Raw genomic sequence first — 24,243 nt, 5'->3', positions numbered from 1 at the left:
ATTTTTTCCTAACATCTAGCCTGAACCTCCCCTGGCGCAGCCTGAGAATGTGTCCTCTTGTCCTGGTACTGGCTGCCCATCTTGCTTTGGTTCCTCCTCTCCAAACAATTCTAGGAGGAGATCTCAGAGATCTGTCAGGGGTTGGCTATAGAATCAATAAGGTTGGAAGAGACCCCAAAGACCATCAAGTCCAACCCATCACCCAAGATCTCATGTCTACTAAACCATGGCACCAAGTTGTCCAGGGACATCCTTCCTACTCCATGAAGCCTCCAAGAAGCAAAAAACCTTTCTTCCCAGTCCTTTTGGAACCCCAATCTTATATTCATTTGATCACTTGTGGTCAGAATGCAAACATCTCTGATCAGTGACTCCTTAGCACAGAGCCACACACAAGCTTACACCTTACACTGCAGCTGAACCCAAAAAAATAGAATAAAGTCCAACCCCAAAGAATGGACAATATATTATGACAAGAGATCTGGGGCCAATTTCCATCAAAACAAAGCTATACATAGTCCTAAACATGCTGGGAATTTCCCACTGCTATTGTTTAGCTATGAAGGAAAACAGAAGGAACAATGCATTTGATAGTTCACAAATAATGATTTCAGGTATTTTCTGAAATAATGGCTTCAGATACTTTTACAGTTCAGAGAACAAGTAAAAAAAGAAACCAAACAGAGTGCTTGTCACATGGAAATGTTAGTAGTTAATAAGTACTCATGTTTCCAAGTGATTAAAAGGATCAGAATTAATGTCACGTTGGTTTGCAGAATTGCTTATGTGTTTATTTCTGATTATATTGCTCAACAGCTGTAAGCAAAGAAACTCCACTTGTTGCCTACCTACTGCACAGGTGACTATTAATAACTCACAGTACACTTTCCCATCTACCATGTTAAAGTAATCCAGACTCTTAAGGACATAAGGAAGACATCAGAGATTTGACAACACATTTGTTTTTCAACTGCTGCTCACAGAAATATCAAGAGGAGTTCCTGCTGTACAATAAACAAATGTCTCTACCTAGTACTATAAAGTGTAAACAACACTAACCTGCTCCAGCAACTCTTCATCTTAAGATTAGAACCTCTCTGTGCCTATTTAGGCAGCACACCTTTTCTTTATAAATGTTTTCAGTAATTTGCTTTGAGACAGCCAGCTACCCAAGCACCTTATTAGTGATCACAGTTCCCTTACCCTCCATTACTACAAACAGCATGTGTATGGTGTCTTGGCACTACCCATACCCAGAAAGCATAAAGAAATTTTACACATAAGACTACTTTTATCTCATCATCATTATTCTGTATTGCAGTGTGCCCAGGCAGCCAAGAGGGCCAATGGCATCCTGGCCTGCATCAGGAACAGTGTGGCCAGCAAGAGCAGGGAGGTCATTCTGCCCCTGTACGCTGCACTGGTTAGGCCACACCTCGAGTACTGTGTCCAGTTCTGGGCCCCTCAGTTTAGGAAGGATGTTGACTTGCTGGAATGAGTCCAGAGAAGAGCAACGAAGTTGGTGAGAGGTTTGGAACACAAGCCTTATGAGGAGAGGCTGAGGGAGCTGGGGTTGCTTAGCCTGGAGAAGAGGAGGCTCAGGGGTGACCTTATTGCTCTCTACAACTACCTGAAGGGAGATTGTAGACAGGCAGATGTTGGTCCCTTCTCCCAGGCAGCCAGTACCAGAACAAGAGGACACAGTCTCAGGCTGCGCCAGGGGAAGTTTAGGCTGGATGTTAGAAGTTCTATACAGAGAGAGTGATTTGCCATTGGAATGGGCTGCCTGGGGAGGTGGTGGAGTCACCATCATTGAAGGTGTTCAGGAGGAGACTTGATGGGGTGCTTGGTGCCATGGGTTAGCTGTTTAGGTGGTGTTGGATTGGTTGATGGGTTGGACGCGATGATCTTGAAGGTCTCTTCCAACCTGGTCTATTCTATGTGTTCTTTAAAGATTTATGTGCTCTGCTTTAGCTAGGTACACAGAGCCTGGTAAAAGTCTCGAGTCTCACTATCGTTCTCCATACCCTGTAATCAGTGAAAAATGTCAATAATTTATTATTCTTGACAGAACAGTATGGCTCTGACTCTAAGGTCACTCTGCTCTTGTATTTTGTGTAGCAGAACGATCTTAGGATGGTGTGTATAAAATAAAAGGGCACAGCAGCCAAGTAGGAGTGATACACCTTGATTTTAATAAAATCTTTGAAGCTGTATCAGAAAAGATTGCCTGGAAAGTAATTCAAATTTTTTCTGCATGTGACCACTGCAACAGGAATTCAAAGCTGACTGAAACAATGAAGAAAGCAGGACTTGACCAGTACAGCTTAACAGGAAATTTGCAGTATTCAGCCTGGGAAAATTACAGATTCACTGATAGCTGAGTATTTGTTTATTCCAGGACCTGACCCAGCTACCTGCTATCCTATTAGGTAGAAGATTAGAAAGGGTCTGCATTAACATGTCCAGTTATGAGATTATAAACATCAAATACAATACTCTCACAGAGCACAACAGCTAAGGAATGAAGGAATACATGCTTTCATTTATAATTTCCCCCTATATATATTAAGAAAGAAGAAACAGTCCATATAGGGAAATCAGTTGCTAAAGCTCTTTGTCACTGTTCTGTAATTTACTTACAACTGACTACAATTTATTTTAGATCAATTCATGTTCACTTTATGGCTTTGTACTTAGGGTCAAAAAATGGAACTACTATCAATGTAATGTAATATTACTCTCTACATGGTTGCCACTCGCTAACATTCAGTGGAAGGTGGAATGGAATGGAATGGAATGGAATGGAATGGAATGGAATGGAATGGAATGGAATGGAATGGAATGGAATTAACCAGGTTGGAAGAGGCTCTTGAGATCATTGAGTCCAACCTATCATCCAACACCACCTAATCAACTAAACCATGGCACCAAGCACCCCATCCAGTCTCTCCTTAAACACCTCCAGTGATGGTGACTCCACCACCTCCCTGGGCAGCACATTCCAATGGCCAATCACTCTTTCTATGAAGAACTTCTTCCTAACATGCAGCCTAAATCTCCCCTGGTGCAGCTTGAGACTGGCAGGTGTACTTCTCCCAGCAGCAAGTTTGCTTTAATTAATCACAGAATCATAGAATTGTTAGTGTTGGAAGGGACCTCAAGAATCATCCAGTTCCAACCCCCCTAGCCATGGGCAGGGATACTTCACACTAGATCAGGTTGCCCAAAGCTACATCCAGCCAGGCCTTAAAAACCTCCAAGGATGGGGTTTCCCAACAGCTCCCTGGGCAGCCTGTTCCAATGTCCAAAGAGTCTTTAGTATCTTGTAGTTAACACCTTGTAATACCTTAGCCTTTCTCACTTTGATTAAACAGTAATGGAGGTCTGTGTTTAGTAACTGCAGGCTAGCATCAAGAAACTAAGTAGCAGGAGAAAAGAGCAAAAGCACAGCTATGTAAGTTCTGAATGGCAGAAACCAGAAAATACACAAAAAAATCCTCAAGTATAATACAGGTTGTAAACATAAGAAAATATTTAAAGCATGTACAGCTGTGATTAGTTGAAAATACTCAAAAGGTATAGATAAGAATGTAATTTGTTCCATGAACTGGAAATTTGATTACGGACACTCGTGTCCTGGGGAAAACTATTTGCAGTAGTATTCCATACCTGAATCATGCTGCATTGACCAGCACAGCAAGAAATATTGCTACAAGATAGCTGTAACACTGCTCTAAGATTCCTTTAAGATAAAGGAAATGCAAGAAATGTCAGAAGAGCAAAAGTAAGAATGATGACAGGGACAGCAGAAAGCACATTACAGTTAAAATCTCTCTTGAGGGTTTTTTTCTTAGCCTGAACTTTAAATCCTCACAAATAATATAATCTCACTCTAGTTCACCTCACTTTTTTTTTCTGGCCTACATTTGCCTTTTCTTTTCCTTTCAGCATTAAGCACTTCAGTTCAAGCTGCACAGAATAGTTAGCTTCCCAATCCCCTCAGAACTGTTGACATTGCTAAAAGCACCTGAAATGCTACACTCGACCTGATGCAGCCGAGAAAAAGTAGAGATGTTACAGCCTTGGCTCCATTTGATACTTCCCTTTTTCCACTGCCTCACTGCTCTCTTCTATGTCCTGTTTGCACCTCTTTCCAGAAGATGGGGTAGGTGAGGATATCAGGGTAGAGACTGGATATGCCATGACTCTCTGAGAACTAGACTAGAAGAGTCTCCTCAAAAACTAGAAGACAGCTTTAGAACAGAATAGAATAGAATAAACCAGGTTGGAAGAGACCTTCGAGATCATCATGTCCAACCTATCATCACTGATTAGGTATGTTTAGAAAAAGGCTGAACAACACAACAAACTGGCTAGATAACCTAGCAATAAAGTCACACTTGCTTAGTCATAGCTGAGAAAAAAAGTGATCCAAAGAGAAAGTTTTTACTCTCTTTATACCTGATAGTAAAGAACTAAGAATTAGCGCACCTTTACCCTCACGTTTTGGCTTCAAGTATAAGGCTATAACATCCTCATATGAGGACACACTAATGAGGACATACCATCTCAGCAATATTGCAAAAGCATGCTGGTTTTTCAGGTTTAGGTACCTAAATCCAGAGCAAAATAGCTGTATTAAAAAACATCCATAAACACATGCAAAATGTAGACCAAGTCAAGCCTTCTGGCTGCTTTCCTGTGTAGAATTTCTGTGCAGAACAATGCTGAAGCAGAAGGACATTATGCTAGTGAGCTACCACATACTCTTCTGCTTGTCAAAACAGTGCTGCCCATGACCTTAAAATATTTGAGGCTTAGTTTTTAGTGTTGTCCAGGCTGTCACATATAAAAATTCAAGTTAGATCATCATCAGACTCATGGTTGTGCAAAGTTCACAGACCTGTGTTACTTTACACCAGTTAGAATCACAGAATGGTTTGGGTTGGAAAGAGGCCTTTGAAGATGGAGTCAGGCTCTTCTTGGTGATGCCCAATGACAGAACAAGGGGCAATGGGTGAAAGTTGAGGCACTGGAAGTTCCATGGAAACATGAGGAAAAATGTTTTCACTGTGAGGGTGATGGAACACTGGAACAGGCTGCCCAGGGGCTTGTGGAGTCTTCCTCTCTGGAGATACTCAAAACCTGCCTGAATGTGTTCCAGTGTGCTCTGGCAGGGGGGTTGGACTAGATGATCTTTCCAGGTCCCTAACATCTGTGATTCTGTGATCATCCAGTCCAGCTTCCCTGCTGGGGACATCTTTTATGGATCAAGTTGCTCAAACTTTTCAAGTCCCAATCCTTAAAAGACAGGCATTTTATCTACCACCAGGAGGTGGTACCACCTTTGCCAAGCCACAGCCCACTGTGGTTCCTTGCATCCTTAGATTTCTCCTCTTCCAAGCATGAGTAAACAACACTTTAGGCTCTGTCTTTGTAGCAATACTGCACTACTCTGTACTGCACTACTACTCCAGCTTTAAAACAACACTTCTCTCTGAGAAGCATACCAAAGAACATACTCTTCCTTTTGTCTCTCTTATCCAGTCCAGTACTACCAATATGCCTGTCAGCCTTTTTAATGAGGTGGCACTGACCCACCAAGGCACAGAGACATCAAATAGGTTGATGGCTCTTGTTACTCTGTTCCTAGTGCTGTGAGGTGCCAGGGATGCAGTTTGGAGAAGATGACTCAAAGGTGAGGCAGTGCTGAAGGTCTAGGGAGGTTCAGGGGCACACCACAGAACGCAGTGAATACTGCAGCATCACCTCATCCCACCAGCTGCTCTCTGGAGCTGCAGCACTGCTGCTTACATGTGAAGTGCCAAAAGCTAGCAAGAGTTGCTCATTGTTTAGGAACTACTGATTCACATCCCCAGTAAAGGTATAAAATGTAAGAATGACACAATGGCCATGTGTGCAGATTACTCCAGCTGCATACAACAGTACAGAAGCTGAAAGCATAGAGCTGTACAATCAAAATATCAATCAAAAAAATATTACATGCTTTGATTAATGAATGCACACAGATCAGCAAGATAATTAAATGATGCACAGTACATAATGTCAGCTCAGGGATAAAAAATACATGAAATGGAGAAATAGAAAGAGATGTTGATACACTAAAATAAATGGTATTAGAAAGAAAGTAGGGGCTTGTCTTCCTTTGATTCCTTTTGAGAACATAATCTTTCTATCACATTTATATACCCATTTTCTTCTAATCTTGGGTATGCATTTACAAGTTCTCATGAAAAATATGAAAAACTTACAGGACAATTAGGGACCATTCCTGCATACAGCAAAACTTGCAATGTGACTACCTGATCCCACACTGGTTTCTCCCTGTATGTTTTCAAAGGCATGGTGCTCAGCTTTGCTTAATGTTACATTTGAAAAAGGCAAATCCATTACAGCAACAACTAATACAAAGATGAGAATTCCCAACATCTAATATGAAAGCTGTCATGTTGGTGCAACTGCTACCTGACCCTCTTTAGTGGAGCAGAAGGGTATAATTTTGTTGACATGTACCCAAAGCAATGATGGAGAGCACAAATGAAAAGAGAAGACAGTGCTGAATCCTGATTTGGAGTGTCAATCTCCATTTGCTTCTTTAGTTTTTATTTAAATCACATTTTCTGATTCAAAATTGTTAATAAATAGAATCATAAAGTCATAAAATGCATTGGGTAGAAAGGGACCTTTAGAGGACATCTAGTCCACCCCCACTGCAGCATGCAGAGACATCCCCAACTACATTGGGTTGCTCAGAGCCCCATCAAGCCTGACCATGAGTGCCTCCAGCAGTGGGGCCCCCACCACCTCCCTGGGCAACCCATTCCAGTGTTCCACCACTCTCATAATTGTGGTTAAAAAGTCTCAGCACAGGATCTTCTCAGCAACAGGGTATCTCCCAGTGGTGTGTAACCAAGATCACTGAATCACAGAGCAATGAGGGTTGCAAAGGATCTCCAAAGATCATCCAGTCCAACCCCTCTGTCAAAGCAGGGTCACCTAGATCAGGCTGCACAGGATGACACCCAGGCATACACCAAATACACAATTCCAGCCCTTGCAAGAAAATGAATTTAAGGGTACACAGGAGGAGAGAGACTCCTACAGAAATCCATTTTTGTTTCAGAATTTCCAGAAAGGGACCTGGGGGTGTGGATTGACAGACGGCTGAACATGAGCCAGCAGTGTGCCCAGGTGGCCAAGAAGGCCAATGGCATCCTGGCCTGCATCAAGAATAGTGTGGCCAGCAGGAGCAGGGAAGTCATTGTGCCCCTGTACTCAGCACTGGGTAGGCCACACCTTGAGCACTGTGACCAGTTCTGGGCCCCTCAGTTTAAGAAGGACATTGAGACTCTTGAATGTGTCCAGAGAAGGGCAATGAGGCCTCAAGCACAAGCCCTACAAGAAGGGGCTGAAGGAGCTGGGATTGTTTAGCCTGGAGAAGAGAAGGCTCACAGGAGACCTTATTGCTGTCTACAACTACCTGAAGGGTGGTTATAGCCAGGAGGGTTTTGGTCTCTTCTCCCAGGCAACCAGCACCACAAGAGGACACAGTCTCAAGCTGTGCCAGGGGAAGTTTAGGCTCAAGGTGAGGAGAAAGTTCTTCACTGAGAGAGTCATTCATCATTGGAATGTGCTGCCCAGGGAGGTGGTGGAGTCCCCATCCCTGGAGGTGTTCAAGAGGGGATTGGATGTGGCACTTGGTGCCATGGTTTAGTCATGAGGTCTGTGGTGACAAGTTGGACTTGATGATATTTGAGGTCTCTTCCAACCTTGGTGATTCTGTGATATTCACTAAAGAAAAAAAGATTTAAGGAATTCTAAAACATCAGCTAATTCTGCAAAGAACAGCACTTTAATGTGGCTCTTTCCTTTACAGTATCAAAGTAACATTGCTTAAACTCAACAGGCTGAAGGTAGTGCTCTTGACTGAATCAGATTAGGAAAGCAGCTCACCTCCCAGGACCATGCCGGCTTGACAGCACTTCCTCAAGCGACAAGCTGGACAGTTCTTCCTACGAATTTTATCAACTATGCAGTCATTTCTTCCAGCACATAAATAGTTGTGCTGCCCTGTAGGCAAGAGGAAAACAAGATGAATATTTTGTTTTCTAACGTGGCAAAATTATTTCTGTGTATAAATGTTCCAGAAATAAGAGAGGAGTCAAAATAAGTACTTGAACCTTTACAGGACTTCTTCATTTCATGGCAACTTTCAAGTAACCTTGCATTTCTATTTAAATCTAATAATTTATTTGGCCTGTTTAAGAGTGAAATTTCCATCTATGAAATTCCAAAATAGTTACCAGACAGTATGAACAGATATCAATTATTTCCTAAGTATTATTATTATTTCTTAAGTTCTTAAGTAGGTGTTCAAGAGGGGATTGGATGTGGCACTTGGTGCCATGGTCTAGTAGTAGTCATGAGGTCTTGGGTGACAGGTTGGACTTGATGATCTTTGAGGTCTTTTCCAACCTTACTGATTCTATGATTCTAAATTGGAATGGGCTGCCCAGGGAGGTGGTGGAGTCGTTGTCCCTGGAGGTGTTCAAGAGGGGATTGGACGTGGCACTTGGTGCCATGGTTTAGTCATTGGGTCTGTGGAGGCAGGTTGGACTTGATGATCTTTGAGGTCTCTTCCAACCTTGGTGATTCTGTGAATCCAGTTTTATGGAGCTGTGCACACTGCAAATGAATAGAATAGAATAGAATAGAATAGAATAGACCAGACCAGACCAGACCAGACCAGACCAGACCAGGTTGGAAGAGAATCAAGCATGAGGGGAGATCAGTTTGTTTATTTCACACTTATTTCAAGTTATTGCTCCTGCAATTAAAGAACTGAAGTAAATTTTTCTTGAATTGATATGGGGAGTTTCCAACATAAAACTCTATTAAGAAGTTGGGGCAGAACAAAAACAAAAACCCTCTGAAGCAGAGTAAATTACCTCTGATGGGGAAGGAGATTGTTTTACTACACCTGCTCAAATAGCAGCTGAACAGATGCAGCCAGCACAGTCAAAAAGCACAAACAGAAGGCAGCTGCAACTTTTTGGTTCAGGCTACCTATTGTTTAATTCTGGAGGACTTAGTTAGGGAAAGCCTGTCATTACTATATTAAAATGTAATCTTTTTAATGAAATTAGTTTCCAGCAGAGAAAAAAACAATCAGCTGATATCCTGACATTCTTTTGAACACAAACTTCAGTTATACCTCCAAATTTCACTTGAAGACAATGACAAAAGGTTTACTTTTATGCTTTACCACAATAGTTACAATTTCTGTGATTGGATTTTTATATTGAATAAGTAAACAAAGCTAAGTATCTAAGCAAGAAGAAATCAAAGCTAATTTTCACATAGCCTGTCAAATCAAGCCCAGGTATAGCCTGTGAGGTTTAACTTTAATATTGTGCCTGGCATTTCTCTATTTTAAGTTTCTTACCTGTAGCTAGCATGAAAACAACAGCAACAATAAACAAGTACTTCTCCAGAGAACAACAAAATGGATCCAAAAAAGGCAGACATGTGTATGATGGCTGCATCTTTAATGAATTATTATGGATGTGGACCTCCAAATAAAATAGACATCAATACTAAACTTTTTGAATTTTCCCTAATATCTAGATGAGTACTATTCTGAGGTAGCCATCTGATGTTACCAGCAGCAAACAAAACTGAGATGATCATTCTACTCAGATGCTGTTATTCAGCTTCCTTTGTAACCACGTTCTGTCCTTTCTCTGCTGGTGGCAAAAATCAGCAATGATTCACCAGTAACTTTTCTCCACAGGTTAAAGACAAATTGAAAAGGAAACCCCAGATGAAAATGCAGGAGGAAGAACATTCTATTCTAACAAAAGAAAGGAGCTAGTGCTAAACCATTTGAAAGACTGGATGAAGTTTTTGAGCTCACCTCTTATTTTTTTCAATAATTATTTTTGTACACATAAACTTTGAAGAAGAAATTGGTTGGTTTGAAGTAAAGAAATCTGATTACCTGAAATTCATTTTTATTACAGTTAATTAATTACAGTCAGTTTTATTACAGTCTTTTTTTATTAGAGGTAGATAAAAACCCTTGCCTCACACGCTGCCCAACATTTTCAAATGAAACAATGTATTAAATCAGATGGGATTCTCATTAATGTTCCCATTAATTCTAATCTGGATTCCTTTTTGGAGCAAACATCAACAGAAGTAGCAGAATGACTAAAAATCTGTCTTGCTTTTGGCAGTAGACCAGGAAGCAAAACACTTACTTTAAACATACCTTCCTTGGGATTACTTGCAGGTTTTCCTTGTCTTGATTTACCCTTATTAGCTACAAAAATGCTTTTGATAAGCAACAGCAGTTTTAATGCTCTTAGTATAACTCAAATCTGTGAGGCATAAGATTATCTCAGCTCTGTGGCATTCTGATGCATTAATATACAGTTAATTTACAAGGAAACACTCAAGCATAGGTTAACTTTTGTTTGTGGGTGTTTTGGTTTGGTTCTTTGGTGCCTAAAAAAAAAACCAAAAAGATATCCCTTCTGGACCTCTTCTAGGGAATGCTTTGACTCTACACAACATGGTCTGAGTCCATTTAATCCATGTCCACCAAAAAATGGACTTTGTATTTGCAGTATGGCAGTAAATGTTCACAGGCAGTTGACAATGCTATAGGAACTGACGTTGTACTTTTCCTGCTATCATGGCACAGAACAAGATTGAGCTACTAAATCATGAAATATCACTCTCCAAGCACTCAAAGAACTCTTCATTCATCCCAGAATGATGTCAATATTTAGAATTCACTCCTGATATCAGCATGTGGTTTGCGTACTCAGCATCCAACTGTGTGCTCTTAACTGCTAAAAGAAGGCTAAAGAGTTGGGGTAAAAGCAGCGATGGCAACACTGTTCCTGCTGGAACAGGAAATTATCGGCAGAAACAGAAGTTAACAGCTTGATTTATACTGATACACATTTAAACAGCCTCTGTTGTTTATATAATAGTGTTTAAATATACGTATCTAAGATTAAGCATCACAAATAAAATCACAAAATTTTACAGCTACACAGCTCTTAAAAACCTCTTCATAACTGAGGAGTTGTCAGTAGCCCTAATGCCTGCTTAATTAAAAATGCATTAATTACATCAACATTACACAACACATCACAAACTGCTTACTGTAACTCCCAAGATTCAACAGAACTTTTCACATTGGCCAAACAAATTGCAAATGACGTACAATTATGAAAACTACTTTTCAGTGTTCATGCATTCTGGAGCTGAAGATTAGACTATTAAACACTCTGTTCAGTGCATACCACAGGAAAAAAAAAAGAAGTCTGTTAACTGGCATTCAGGCATTGTACCCTTCACATGCTTTGATCTTCAAAAAGCAAACATTATTTCATTCCTGTTTATTTCATAAACTGTGTTTTAAAAATCTAGCAATGACCAATGACTTAATCTTCATTATGCCATCACTTGTATCTCTTCCACAACACCCCCATAATACAAGCATTAAAAAAAAAAGGGAAGCAAGAAAATGCCAAAACCCTGCCAGCCCAACCCTCCCCACAAGATTGTGGTGATAAAATCTCAGGCACTTCTTGATTCTTACTACCAACCACTTCCTTGTTTTCAGGAGTACAAAAAAAAGCCACAGTCACAAGCACCTAAATTACACCTTCATGTGAGTTTTCCACTTCACTTGCCCCTGTCGATCTCTCCCCAGCACTTCCTGTCTCATATTTAATTCTGTTAGCTGCAGTTTCTCTAGAAAACATGTAAGTCCAATTATATTATATTTTTAGCCTCAGCTGTCAAGAATTTTTTTTTGTGGTCTCAGTCATCTGATTGGATCTTGTACCTACAGGTAAATCTGAGCAAATGCCCTCTTTCTCAAAGGTCTTTTCCAACCTGGTTAATTCTCTTCTCTTCTCTTCTCTTCTCTTCTCTTCTCTTCTCTTCTCTTCTCTTCTCTTCTCTTCTCTTCTCTTCTCTTCTCTTCCTCTTCCTCTTCCTCTTCCCTTCCCTTCTCTTCCCTTCCCTTCTCTTCCCCTACTGTACAGAGCTGGGTTCCGAGAAACTGTTGCTTGCTTCACATTAAGTGGCAGCAACCATCCGAAGGTCAGATTTAAATGGAAAATACACCAGATACTTGGTTGATCAAGATAAAATTCCTGTTCAGTTGGTAGCTTATCATTCAGTGTCTTTTCTATAACTGCTGTGATTATTACCAAGGAAATAAAACAGATAAAGAAAAAAAAAAAACAGGACAGTAGTCTAATCACTAGAGCACAGGTCAGAAAGTAAAGACTGATATTTGTGTTTCTTACAGAAAGATGTATCTGGCAACTAGCTGGCAACTGCCACTTTCTCTGAAGTCTTCATGCAATGCTAAGTTTCCTATACAGGTTTATTTTCAGGTTTACTTTTCACCTCTTTTTGAAAGTGCATGTTGTAGCTCTCTCCCAATATATCAATGTATCAGCTTCTGACCTAAGTTTAATAGAGAATATCAAGACAAATTCACCTATTATTTCTATGTTCTTGTGGGACAGCATTTTTCTTTACCTCTACTCAAAGTCCATTTGTGTTAGCAAAGGTGAAAGTCCTAATGCAAACAGGCAAATACAGTTTTCAGTACTGTAATGACTGTTGCTATACTGGCAGGTTTATATGGGCAAGTGGTCAGAATGTCATCGGTCCACAAGCACAATCACAGGTTATGCTGTCAGTAAAGCTGCACAGATGTCACTCCAGCAGAGAGACATCGTAATCCAAATACTGCTGGAAGTAGCTCATTGTGTCTTCCAAACTCCACTATTAACTGAGCTCACTGACATGCTGTTAAGTCACTTAAAATACTTCAAGTACATTAATGAGTTGCAGAGGTTTTGCGGATGTACAAAATCTGGAAAACATAAGGCTCTGTCCACACTGGAGAGGTATCTGATGCAAGCAACCAGATATTTGGGTGAGTGCATCTGTGCCTAGCTGCTGCCACCCTTCACAGAAGCAAACCACTTGTTTGCACTCTCAGTTCTTCCTGTCTGCAAATGAAAGTATTTTTGCAAGTCTTTTTTCTCTCTCCCATATGTGACTTTGCCTCCCCACGTCACTCTTAACTGGCAATGCTTTTGTATAGAATTGTTCTATCCTCACCACTACAGGATGGTTCTTTGCAAAATATATAATGGTGTTTTATTTAGTCTAAATTTCAGTCCTAAAACCTGAAAGCATCTATTGCATCTCTTTGTAAATTATTTGATTGCCAGATGTCTCCCAGTGTCAACTTTTTGCTTCCTGAGGCCATGCCTCCAGGTTTTGCTCAATAATTTGCCAGTCTTAACAATGTATTTCAAAAGTACCAATGAAACAAATAGATTTAGAAAACCAGTTGTGGGGTTTTTTTGAGTTGTTTTTTTTTTGTGGAAAGTGATGCTAAATATGGTTTCAAAATAAAATGGAGAACAGGTTCACCTGCACACCTGTACTAAACATAACGGTGCAGATGTAGCTTTTGAGTAAAACTTTGACCTCTGAAAGTTAACACAATGTAGTGGAGTAAGGATTGCTCTGACAGTCAGGTTTTCTGCAACCAGGTCTAGCCTAGTTCAGCATCAGTAATGGAAAACCTCACTTAACTTGACCTTTGCTCTGACCTAAACCTAACACCCTTCCATTTACACTATTTCAATGTGCAAAAACCAAGTGTGGGTTGAATTTACCTCTCCCTATGTGGGTTTATGAGATTTGATCTTGGAGAAGTAGGAATATATGCTACACAGTTGGTAATACTGAAAACACACTCTTCATGTCCATGCATGCTATTTTATGCCATTACAGTCTCCACACACTCCAAACAGTATTTTTTAATCATTTAATACCTGTTTCATTTCTGTGCTAATGTTTTCTGTGACCAAATAAAACAAAACCAAAAAAACACCAGTTCCTGAAGTGAGACCAAAATCACACATCCTCCAGTAACCTTAACATGCATAACTTTTTTATTCAAAGCTCAGCAATTAGTGGGACACTGCTTTCAATCTCCTTCTTTGTCCATTGAAACAAAACTCTCATCTCAAAGCTCTTAAGCAGGTGTCCTGGCTACTACCTTGTAGCCTACACTGACGTCAAGACCTGCCACTGACACAAATCTGCTTCACAGCAGAGCATCTAGAACCAAAGAAGGCAAAGAGTAGGTGGGAAGGGACCTCTAAAGGTCACAGTTCAACTGCCCTGCAATGAGCTGGGACATCATTAAGTAGATGAGGTTGCTCAGAGACCCTCCAATCTGACCATGAATGTTACCAGGGATGGGGCTTCTTCCATCTCTCTATGAAACCTGTTTCAGTGTCTTCCTCCACTCCATTGTCAACTAGTTTTAAGATTGTAATATTAAAATCCTCTGTCAGTATTGTGGGGTTTTTTTCACTAAATAGACCAAACAAAACTACTTTCTCTAGAAGAGTACATTTTTAAATCACCATATATCTTGCACTGCTTTCCCTCTCATCAATAAACCACTTCCAATGTTTGAACCATCCTTGATTGACTCTTCCCTTCTCTTGCATACTGATTTTGAAATCTTTCTGCCTTTTGCTGTCAATCCTGCAGCAACATTGCCTTTTTCCTTCCAAAATCACTTCTCCACACATCAGCTTCACCACATGGATTTTATGGTATCTACAGAACAGAACAATATAATGTTATCCTGTTTTCAAAAGGAAAAACTTTCACTTCTGAACCGACCTGAAAGTTAGTCCTGGTTTTCAGCCATTTAAATTTCCCTGTTCCACCATTTCAAAAACCAAAACAATTAATCAAACAAACAAAAAAAAAATCCACCACCCCCAAAAAAACCCAAAACAAACAAAAAAAGAGAAGCAACATTAAGTCCTATTTCACAGAAACTACCATGAATTATGACAAAACCAGGATTACTGTTTTCAGGTGATTTGCAAAGATTGTTTAGGAGTACAACATCTTGAAAGCCATGAAGTTTTGGAGTCTAAATACAGGAACTGAAAAAACAAATAAATTAAAACATTTCACAGCTGATGCCTTTCAGAAGAGATGCTGGCTTCTACAGTTCAGTACTTCCAGTTCTTGTTGTGGCGTTGTATCACAATTGGTCCTCAGTCACTGCTTTTAAGTAATTAACTGCATCAGTGGTAGAAATATGTAAACTGATAGAACTGTCAGCTCTTTTGTCAGTAAAGGTCCATTTCCTAAACATATAGAACATGAGATTCAAGCACAAAACTCACTTTAAAAACACTCCAACTATTTCAGAGCTATGCATCATTACAATGCCCCTTGTTCTTCCTCTGATTCCTGAGCACTATAGTCTTAGAATACATAGAATAAACCAGGTTGGAAGAGACCTTCAAGATCATCACGTCCAACCCATCAACCAATCCAACCCACCTAAACAACTAACCCATGCCACCAAGCACCCCATCAAGTCTCCTCCTGAATACCTTCAATGATGGCGACTCCACCACCTCCCCCGGCAGCCCATTCCAATGGGCAATCACTCTCTCTGTATAGAACTTTTTCTTCTACCTACATAAGAAGCATTATATTTATATTTCAGTCACCCCATCATGATCATAGAATCACAGAATCAATAAGGTTGGAAAAGACCAACTAGATACTAGGAGGACTGATTTAACTATTAAATACAGTAATAGCAGGATTTTTCCTGTAACTAATAAATCTATACAACAGACTCACATAGTTTCCCATAATAAAGGTTTTGTCACAGAATCACAGAATCAACCAGGTTGGAAAATACCTCAGAGACCATCAAGTCCAACCTATTACCTAACACCTAACACCTCCTGACAACTAAACCATGGCTCCAAGTGCCACATTCAATCCTTTTGTGAACACCTCCAGGGACAGTGACTCCACCACCTCCCTGGGCAGCACATTCAATGCCCAGTCACTCTTTCTGTGAAGAACTTTCTCCTCACCTCAAGCCTAAACTTCCCCTGACACAGCTTGAGATTGTGTCCTCTTGTTCTGGTGCTGGTTGCCTGGGAGAAGAAAACAACCCCCACCTGTCTACAACCATTCTATGGTACACCTTTTCAGAAATAATTTCCTCTTACCCCTTGACTTGTCCTACAACTGGAAGATAGGGGCAGTAACACTCTCAGAGTAATAAAGGTAGAAATAAACAAACATTACTGGCAGAAAAAGGCAATGTGCAAAAGGCAGATATTGCTACCCACTGATTGAAATACCCAATGGACAATTAGCTGCTGAAAAACTTAGAAGAGGAGATTAATTTGATTAATTAGATTCTTAAGCTTAGCCATCCATCAAAACAAGTAGTGTAGATTCCCTTAGAATCATAGAATGCTTTGGACTGGACAGGACCCTCCAAAGTCATCTTGTCTAACTCCCTTGCTCTGAGCAGGGACATCTTTAACTAGATTGGGTTGCTCAGGGCCCCATCAAGTTTGACCCTGAATGTCTCCAGGGGCAGTGCTTCCATCACATTTGCAGGCAACCCGTTTCAGTATTTCACTACTCTCATTGTGAATATTTTCCTCCTAATACCCAACCCAAACACACCCTGATCAAGTTTAAAAACATTGCCTCTGTAAAACCATGCACCCTTCTTGGATGCAAGAGAAAACCAGATGTTTTAGTATGAATCTTCTTCGATCAGGTGTCTGAATTTTAGTTCTTTAATAGCTTATTGCTCTCCACAAGATATTTATAAAGTGATTTGCCCAAATATGGATGTCCACACTGTAAATGCCTGCGGCTTGCTGAAACAAATCTCACACAAAATACTGGTCTTTGAGGAAAAGGTAAGACAGTATAACAAGAGTAAGAATAGGGTACTCTCCTAATCTTGATGTCTGCATGTAACTCTGTAAGTACAAAACATTCCAGGATGTTGAAATGTGCTCAAATGTTAACTGATGTTAAGCAACAGACACTTGTGAGAAAGTTGTGACTAGGTATAACCAGGAAACCCAAGTGCAGTCATGTGTCACTACATATAACTGCAGATCGTAACATACCATTTAAGTAGCAACTAAAGAACCTAGCAGATCTTCAGTGCTGTGGAACAGACACACAGCTTCAGGAGACAGACACTATCAAACCTACATCTGTTTTGGCAGATAACAGTTTGACTGTAAATACCTGTATTTTATGTACTTATGTTATAAAATCAATTGATACGTATTTTAGTATTTAAAATAAATGCTATGCCAATATGCAATAAGATACCTAATACTTCATCTATATAATGCTTAGGTAATACAAAATAAATATGTCATGCACCTGTTATGTTTGCTTTATATACTACAGAAATGCATTAGCTACTTTGATACGGGAGGGATTCATATCACCCAACGCAGTGTACATCCCTGACGCTCCTTTATACTCAGTGCTGAGAAACAGCTACTGCTAGAATACTGTTTACTCCCAAGTAGGTATTTAAGTCAGTAAATTACTTCCTAGAAACTCCTGTTTCTCTCCATTCACTGTGAAGTGAACTTAAAATGAGCAGCTCAGATTACTCACATTGCACAGATGAAGTTAGAACGAAGGAGTATCAGCAACACTGAGCAGTCAGTTGCTGGTGCTCTTTCAATCATGCAGTTTTACACTACCCAAAACAGAAGCTTAATATAATATTCAATACTGTTTCTAAACTACTACATAAACTTAAGCTAAAAATGTAGTTATTCACATTTCTGCAGCTGATTATCTTCTAAGCCATGCCTATCAGGAAACCAGTAATATGTCATCAAGAGAGCAGTAGCACAACCACCAACGTACCAGAAGCAGTGCGATCTTAGCTCACGCGGTTGTTGAGCCTCACATGAATTAATTAATCAAATTCATGTTTGTCAGATGGCTGAACAACAAATACTTTTGAAGTCAGAAACATCATGAAGATATGCATTGATACAGATTTTCTTCTTTCCCTTTTCATGACACAAATTCATTATTCTCACAAAGATGACTTTTCCTACTTCAATTTTAGGACCCTCAGTGAAGTAACTTTGTATATTATATTTGAATTTGGAAGTACACTTAGCTTACTATGCATTGACAGATTTTTGGTCATGTGCAAAAATAAAAGAGCTTTAATAATATTTAAACTCTCACATTGAATGAAAAGCTTTTTCATCTCCCAACTTGCCTGTGTATGTTTACATGTTTTCTGCTTCATGAAACATTTTTACTCTCAGGTTTACAGCAGATGTTTACAAATTCTAATAGCAAGACCCAGCCTGGAAAGCTGGATTGAAAATTAGAAATTCCTGCAAAGTTTGGAGAAAAGCCTGAACTTTTTACACCTGCCTCATCAAATTCACACCTGAAGGATCTCTGTGGTATTGCATTTCACTCTGTTTTCAAAAAGGATTTTCTGTTACTGGCTAGCATTTTTTGAGAACACTTGGCATGCTGTGCTGTTTGCATTCTTCAGCTACAGAAAAGCACAACAGTTTAGACCCACAATTTTCCTCACAGCTTACACAGTGAATCACAACACCATCACAAAACTGCCTACACATAACACAAGTCAGATAAACTCTATCAGAAAGTTTGCCTGAAACCATAGTCAGCCTTCTTACTAAGGCTTAGCCCATCTTTAATTCCCCACTTCCCTCTCTGGTAGCTCTCCATGTACAGAAAGCAAAGACTCTTGAGGAAACACTACAGGTTTCAGGTAAAGTTTGCCAAATTTGTATCTCAGAGAGAAGAAAAGTTCACATTGTCGGTCAAAAGGACCCAAGTCCACCACTAAACCATGTCCCTAACTGTCACATCTAGGAATCTTTTAAACACTTCCACAGATGTTGACTCAACTGGGCAGCCTGTTCCACTGCTTAACAAACCTTTCTGTGAAGAATTTCCAACCTAAACCTCCCCTGGCACGACCTAAGGCTGCTTCCTCATGTCCTATGGCTTGTTAGTTGGGAGAACAGACTAATACCCACCTCGCTGCAACCTACTTTCAGGTAGCTGTACAAAGTAGTAAGGTCTCTTTAGTATAGAAACATTTCTAGGTTCACCTCCATAGTTTTAAATGATTATTCAGTCTAAGCATTTTAAATAAGCTCTGATTTTATTTCAGAAAGCTTAGAGACAGAAAAAGAGTTTTCTGAATTATCCATTCTATCCCAAAGGAAGTATTTAACCAGTACAGTGTTTTCCACACACTAGGGGAGGGTAAAATAAATTGTGTGTGAACAAGACAATATCTGGGGGGGGGGGGGAGGGGAACCAAACTACATATGCTATTGGGTATGAAACAGCCAACATCTAAGCATTTTAAAGCCTTGCAAAATAAGAAAAAGATCTCAAAACACAGAAAATCCATGAAGTAGCAAAAGCCAGCTACATCAAATCATGTTTTAATTTCTTATAGTGATCAGTGTGGAAAGCATATGAAAAGTAGAGAGTTGATGGTGAATTTGCACTCACGAAGTTTTAACATCTTGTTTGCATGAATTATTATTAAAACCAAAACCCCATGTCTGCAGTACTACTAAAAATTTTAAAAGGTAAACAATGCATTCCCACTCAAAGAAATCACAGAATGGTGGGGCTTGAAAGGGAGCTCTGGAGATCATCGAGTACAAGACCCTTGCCCAGGCAGGTTCACTTTGAGAAAGTCTCACAGGAGCACATCCAAGCAGGTTTTGAATGTCACCAGGGATGGAGACAATAAATGATGGACAGGAGAACCATTTAGATATTGAAAGTATGAAGTTGCTATGTTTGAGTAACTCTGCTGACTTTAATTTTCTGTATGTCTATATTCTTGATCTGGTAAGATTCTGTAAATACAGAGTTTGATTAAGTAATCAGGGAAAAGCAGCTTTAAGATATTCCTAGTACAAATTCATATGCCTTCTTAACATTTATCATTAAAATATTTACACTGAATAGTAGTAAAATGTGGGTTTGTGCAAGTTCACCTCCTGCACAAAAAAAATTCAACACTAGCTAGGAAAGAGATGAAATTCAACAGTGGTAGAATCAAATTCATGGAATTAAAGAAAGAGACAAACAAACCAAACCTACTTTTTTTTTTTAAGTATATCATTGATTTTCTAAAACAAACATAGGGGAAAAAAGAGGTGAAAAAAAAAAAGTAAAGACAAACAAAGAGACCAAGTAGCACAATCAATGAAACTTAAATGTATTCCTGTAAGTGACTTCAGTGCCAGGTGTTACCATGTATGTTTCTAATGGCTTCCTTAAGAATCCTGTATTAGAGAAAATGCATCACTAGCTCCAAAGTTCATCTAGCCCACCTAGTCTTGTGCTAACACTCTGCCAGCATCTAGTGTATTAAAGGGAGCACATAAGCACATGCTTAAAGTAGAGCCTAACAGCAACTGGAAACAATTCTAGCTACATTATTTTGCTAAGCTTTTAATTTTCCAATATTCCCCTTTTCGTGTGGAGGTCAATAAACTCTATACAATTGAATGAACTATGTATCACAACAAGAAACAATACACTGTGTTTTATTTTAAGGAATCCCATGTATTGTAGCACTGGTTTTGTTAAGTAGATGGAGAAGAACTCTGAATATCCTAGTTCTGACCGGATCAGATAAAAATCAGGAAAGGAAACAAAGCATCAAATGTAGATGGATTTGGTTTAGTGACTCATCAGTCAAACTATACAAAGCAATCTGCTCCTGCATTCATATTTAAAAACTAAGTGGACAAGGCATGTAATAAAATAAAAATAATCAAAAATAAACATAGGTATTCCTACTGATTTATTAAACCTGAAGCTTCACTTTGCGATTTAGCAGCTATTTGGGACAAAAGTCAAACCCATTTACTATTATTACGACTTGAAATAGTTCCATGAAACTTGAAATACTTCCATAGTTCCCAGAAAGCCAAATTCTGCATCTTGCAAGCAATAAAAATTCCACGACTTCACAAAGAGAATGAAGCCAAAGTAAATTCTTCTCTGCCTATCACTATCCTAACCACAAATGTTTCCTTGGAAAAGCGTTTACACTTTCTAAAACAAATTAAGTAATACACAAGATTTTTATGAAACTGCCTACTCAGTGTAATTGATAAAGAGTGAGTAATAAATAGCAAGCAATTAAAGTAAAACAATTATAGGAAAAAAATCAATGAAGAAAACCTTTAGTATTCAGTGCAATACTTAAACAGTTGCCAAAACAGAAAACATGACTGCAGTGATAATATGTTTCAAGATTAACAGTAAATAAATAGTATGTCCTTATCAGTGCCTGGAAAGATTTATTTCAAATAATTAGGAACAATGGCATCACGTAGTACCTTCCATTGCCCTTTTAAAGAAGACTTTACAACTTCCACAGGTAAGTACTCCATAGTGGCAACCAGAAGCCTCATCTCCGCAGATGAGGCAAATCTTCTGGGGTAGCGAATCAAAACCGTACTGAGAACTTTGGCTGGTTTCTGTATCTGACCTTCAAAATAAAAAAGGATTAAGAGAAATGAATCATCTGGGTTTGCAACAGTTAAATATTTACTTGTATTAATCAGTTCCATAATAAAAATTTCCTTTTAGAATTCACAACCAATGTACAGAAGGACAAGAAAAAGCGGAGCACAATTGTCTTTCCTGCTAAAGGGTTTGTCTCTCCCAGTGTAAAAGGCACATTTGTAATATCTAGATAGTAATTAAACAAGAAAGAAGTGATTAAAAAACATAGCTGTATTTTAATCCATTTTAGCTGAAAATGATACAGTCTAGAAATACTACATTACAATGCCCATCATCCTCAGATCAACAGCTCTTGCGAGTGAAGTCATACCGACTCACACTGTTTTTTCTGTACACAGAATGGTACAGACACAGAATGAGACAGAAGTAAATTGAATTTCAAAAGCCTCTTTCAAGTGGGAAATAATTAAGTTTTATCTCAGCTAGAAAAATCGTTACTAATTAGTTTGTCACCTCCCATTCAGCTGCAGCATTCTCATCAGTAACCAACTGTGATGAGCACATCAGGGGATATTTCCAAATTCCTCTCCAAGAAACTAAACTGACTAGTTTAGTTTAACTAAACTGACTAGTTTAATTTAACCATTAAGTTCATAAAAATAGTTTCATTTGAAACTGTAGTATTACATATACATTCTTCTGCATCTATTTCTAGGTAGAGCACAACAGATCAGCACAATAGTAAGCCATTTCACTTTAACAAATCAATACACAAACGTTTGAATTTGTGTGTGTGTGTTTGAAATTAACTGTTTTTCCCATACCAGGGATAGTAATTTGGAGATTATTTAGATGTTTATGAATATTGTCTCGCTGTCAGTGAGGACAGCCTGGAAAACAATCTGAATTCCTGGACCTCTCTGGAGACAGTCACTTGTTGAGACATCGGATGGCACTGAACCATCATGGGCATAAAACCGCAGCTTCTCCAGGAGCATTATCGTGCCAGGAAAAAATGAAAGGCGCCTGCTGCACAGTTAGCGTTGTGTTGGTCACACACGGACCTGAGACACCCAGGAGCGCACAAAGGACACAGAAAATGGAAGCGCGGCTACAGTTAGAGCATCAAAAACTCGAAAGGGGCTTCGAAGAGCAAAACTTAGACCGTCTTTGACTAGGGGCCGTCCGAGAGTGCCTCTCAGTGTCACCCCCTCACCCTGCGGCACAGCCGCCCTCCCTGCGGGGAAAGTGCGAAGCTCTCCCGCGGAGTGGCGCGACCCCTCGACTCGTCCTCTCAGCGAGGACACCCCCGCTAAAGGGCCTGGTTGCCGCCCGCCGCCCTCCTTACCTAACGTAGCCGAGGTAGGGTGGGCACAGCTGGGGCAAGCCTTCCTTCAGCACCGCCGCCGGGAAGCCCAGCGGCTGGTGGCCGTTGAGACCCAGAGGCGGGTAGAGGCTCGGTGGCGCGGCCGAGGTGGAGGGCAGGCTGTCAGGAGGCGCCGCCGCTGACCCATACACCCCAGCCAGGAGGGTGGGCTCCGTCTTGTAGAGGACACACTCCAGCGAGGACTCCTGCCCGGCCCTCGGGGGTTGCGAGAATTCGGCGGAGCCGGGCGCGGCGGTGGCCCTGCCGCCCTGATATGGGGTGGCGAGGCTGAGACCCTCCTCCTTGATCTTCAAATTGGGCTGGAAGTCGCCGTAGGCGAAGTGCCCCTCCTTGGCGTCCGCCGGCGGGTAGACGTAGCCCGCCAGGTCCGAGGCGGGGGGCGAGGAGCGCGGCCCCGCGGCGGGGCTGCCGCCCTCGTACTCCGCCACGTCCAGCAGCTGCCGGGTACGCGAGGCCAGGTAGGCAGAGTTGAGCGGCAGCAGGGGCACATGCAGGTACTCCTGCCCCGGCTCCCCTGCTCCCGGCCGGCCCCCGCCGCCGGGCAGCGCCGCCAATCCCGGCGGTTCACCCTTGGGGGCCGTGGTGGGACCCTCTGCGCCGGTCCCCGGCCCTGCCGGCCGCGGTTTAGCGGCGGTGGTCAGGGCGTCGCCAGCCGGCCAGAGCAGGGCGGGCCGCGGTGGAAGCTGCGAGGTGCCAGGCGCGCCTTGGGCGGCCTCGCCCACTTTCTGCGAGGGGCCGCGGCTCAAAGGGGCGTCAGGCGGCTCCGCGGCCTCCGCCCCGAAGAAGGACCAAGACGCCGCGGCCACAGAGGAGCTGGCATGACCCGCGGGCGCCAGGAAGGTGTCCAGCACGGTGTCCAAGGAGTCCTTGTCCGAGAGGGAGCCGCACCCGGGTCGGTACGAAAGGGAGTCCCGGTCCTCCTCCTCCTCAAGCTGCTGCTGCTGCCGCGGCTCTTCCTCCTCTTCCTCCTCCTCCTCCTCGTCAACCTCCTCGTCGCTGCTTTTAGGGTAGAGCAGTCCGTCCAGAGAGATGTCAATGGCCTCGGCTTCCCTGCGGAAGGGGTCTCGGCCGGGCTGGCCCTGCAGGAGGACCGCCCCGTCTCTGGCAGGCGGAGGCGGTCTGGGCTCCTTGGCCTTCACCTCGGTCATGCCGGCGCGGGGTAGGGCTGGAAGCCAGCGACTTTTTGGCCCTCGAAGCGGCCGGGCTGCGGCAGGGTGCAGGCAGCCGGGAGGTTCTTCACATCCTGGACGTGCCTGCTAAGGCGGTGGCGAGGGTCGTGCTCACATGGCGTTGTCGTCGAGGGTTGCTCAGCTCCGGCCACCGCCGCCGGGAGTAGGGTGAAACGGAGCCGCAGGCGTGGCAGCCTACAGAGAGGAAAC

General features: G+C 41.4%; 1 protein-coding gene across 1 annotated transcript in view; it reads right to left on the bottom strand.

The window, feature by feature from the left end:
• PGR (progesterone receptor) overlaps positions 1 to 24,012 on the bottom strand; it is a 42,348-nt gene extending 18,336 nt beyond the window's left edge. Inside the window, exons 1-3 of the mRNA XM_054164630.1 lie at positions 22,826 to 24,012; positions 21,348 to 21,499; positions 7,978 to 8,094 (exon numbers count right to left, since the gene is read on the bottom strand). Of these exons, the coding sequence (XP_054020605.1) occupies positions 7,978 to 8,094; positions 21,348 to 21,499; positions 22,826 to 24,012 (1,456 nt within the window). The remainder of the gene's footprint in view (positions 1 to 7,977; positions 8,095 to 21,347; positions 21,500 to 22,825) is intronic.
• Positions 24,013 to 24,243: the final 231 nt, after the last annotated feature.

Source organism: Dryobates pubescens, chromosome 10 (genome assembly GCF_014839835.1).
Source record: "Dryobates pubescens isolate bDryPub1 chromosome 10, bDryPub1.pri, whole genome shotgun sequence".
Lineage (NCBI taxonomy): Eukaryota > Metazoa > Chordata > Aves > Piciformes > Picidae > Dryobates > Dryobates pubescens.
Note: the sequence above shows the minus strand (reverse complement) of the source record. Positions and strands in the feature narration are given on the sequence as shown.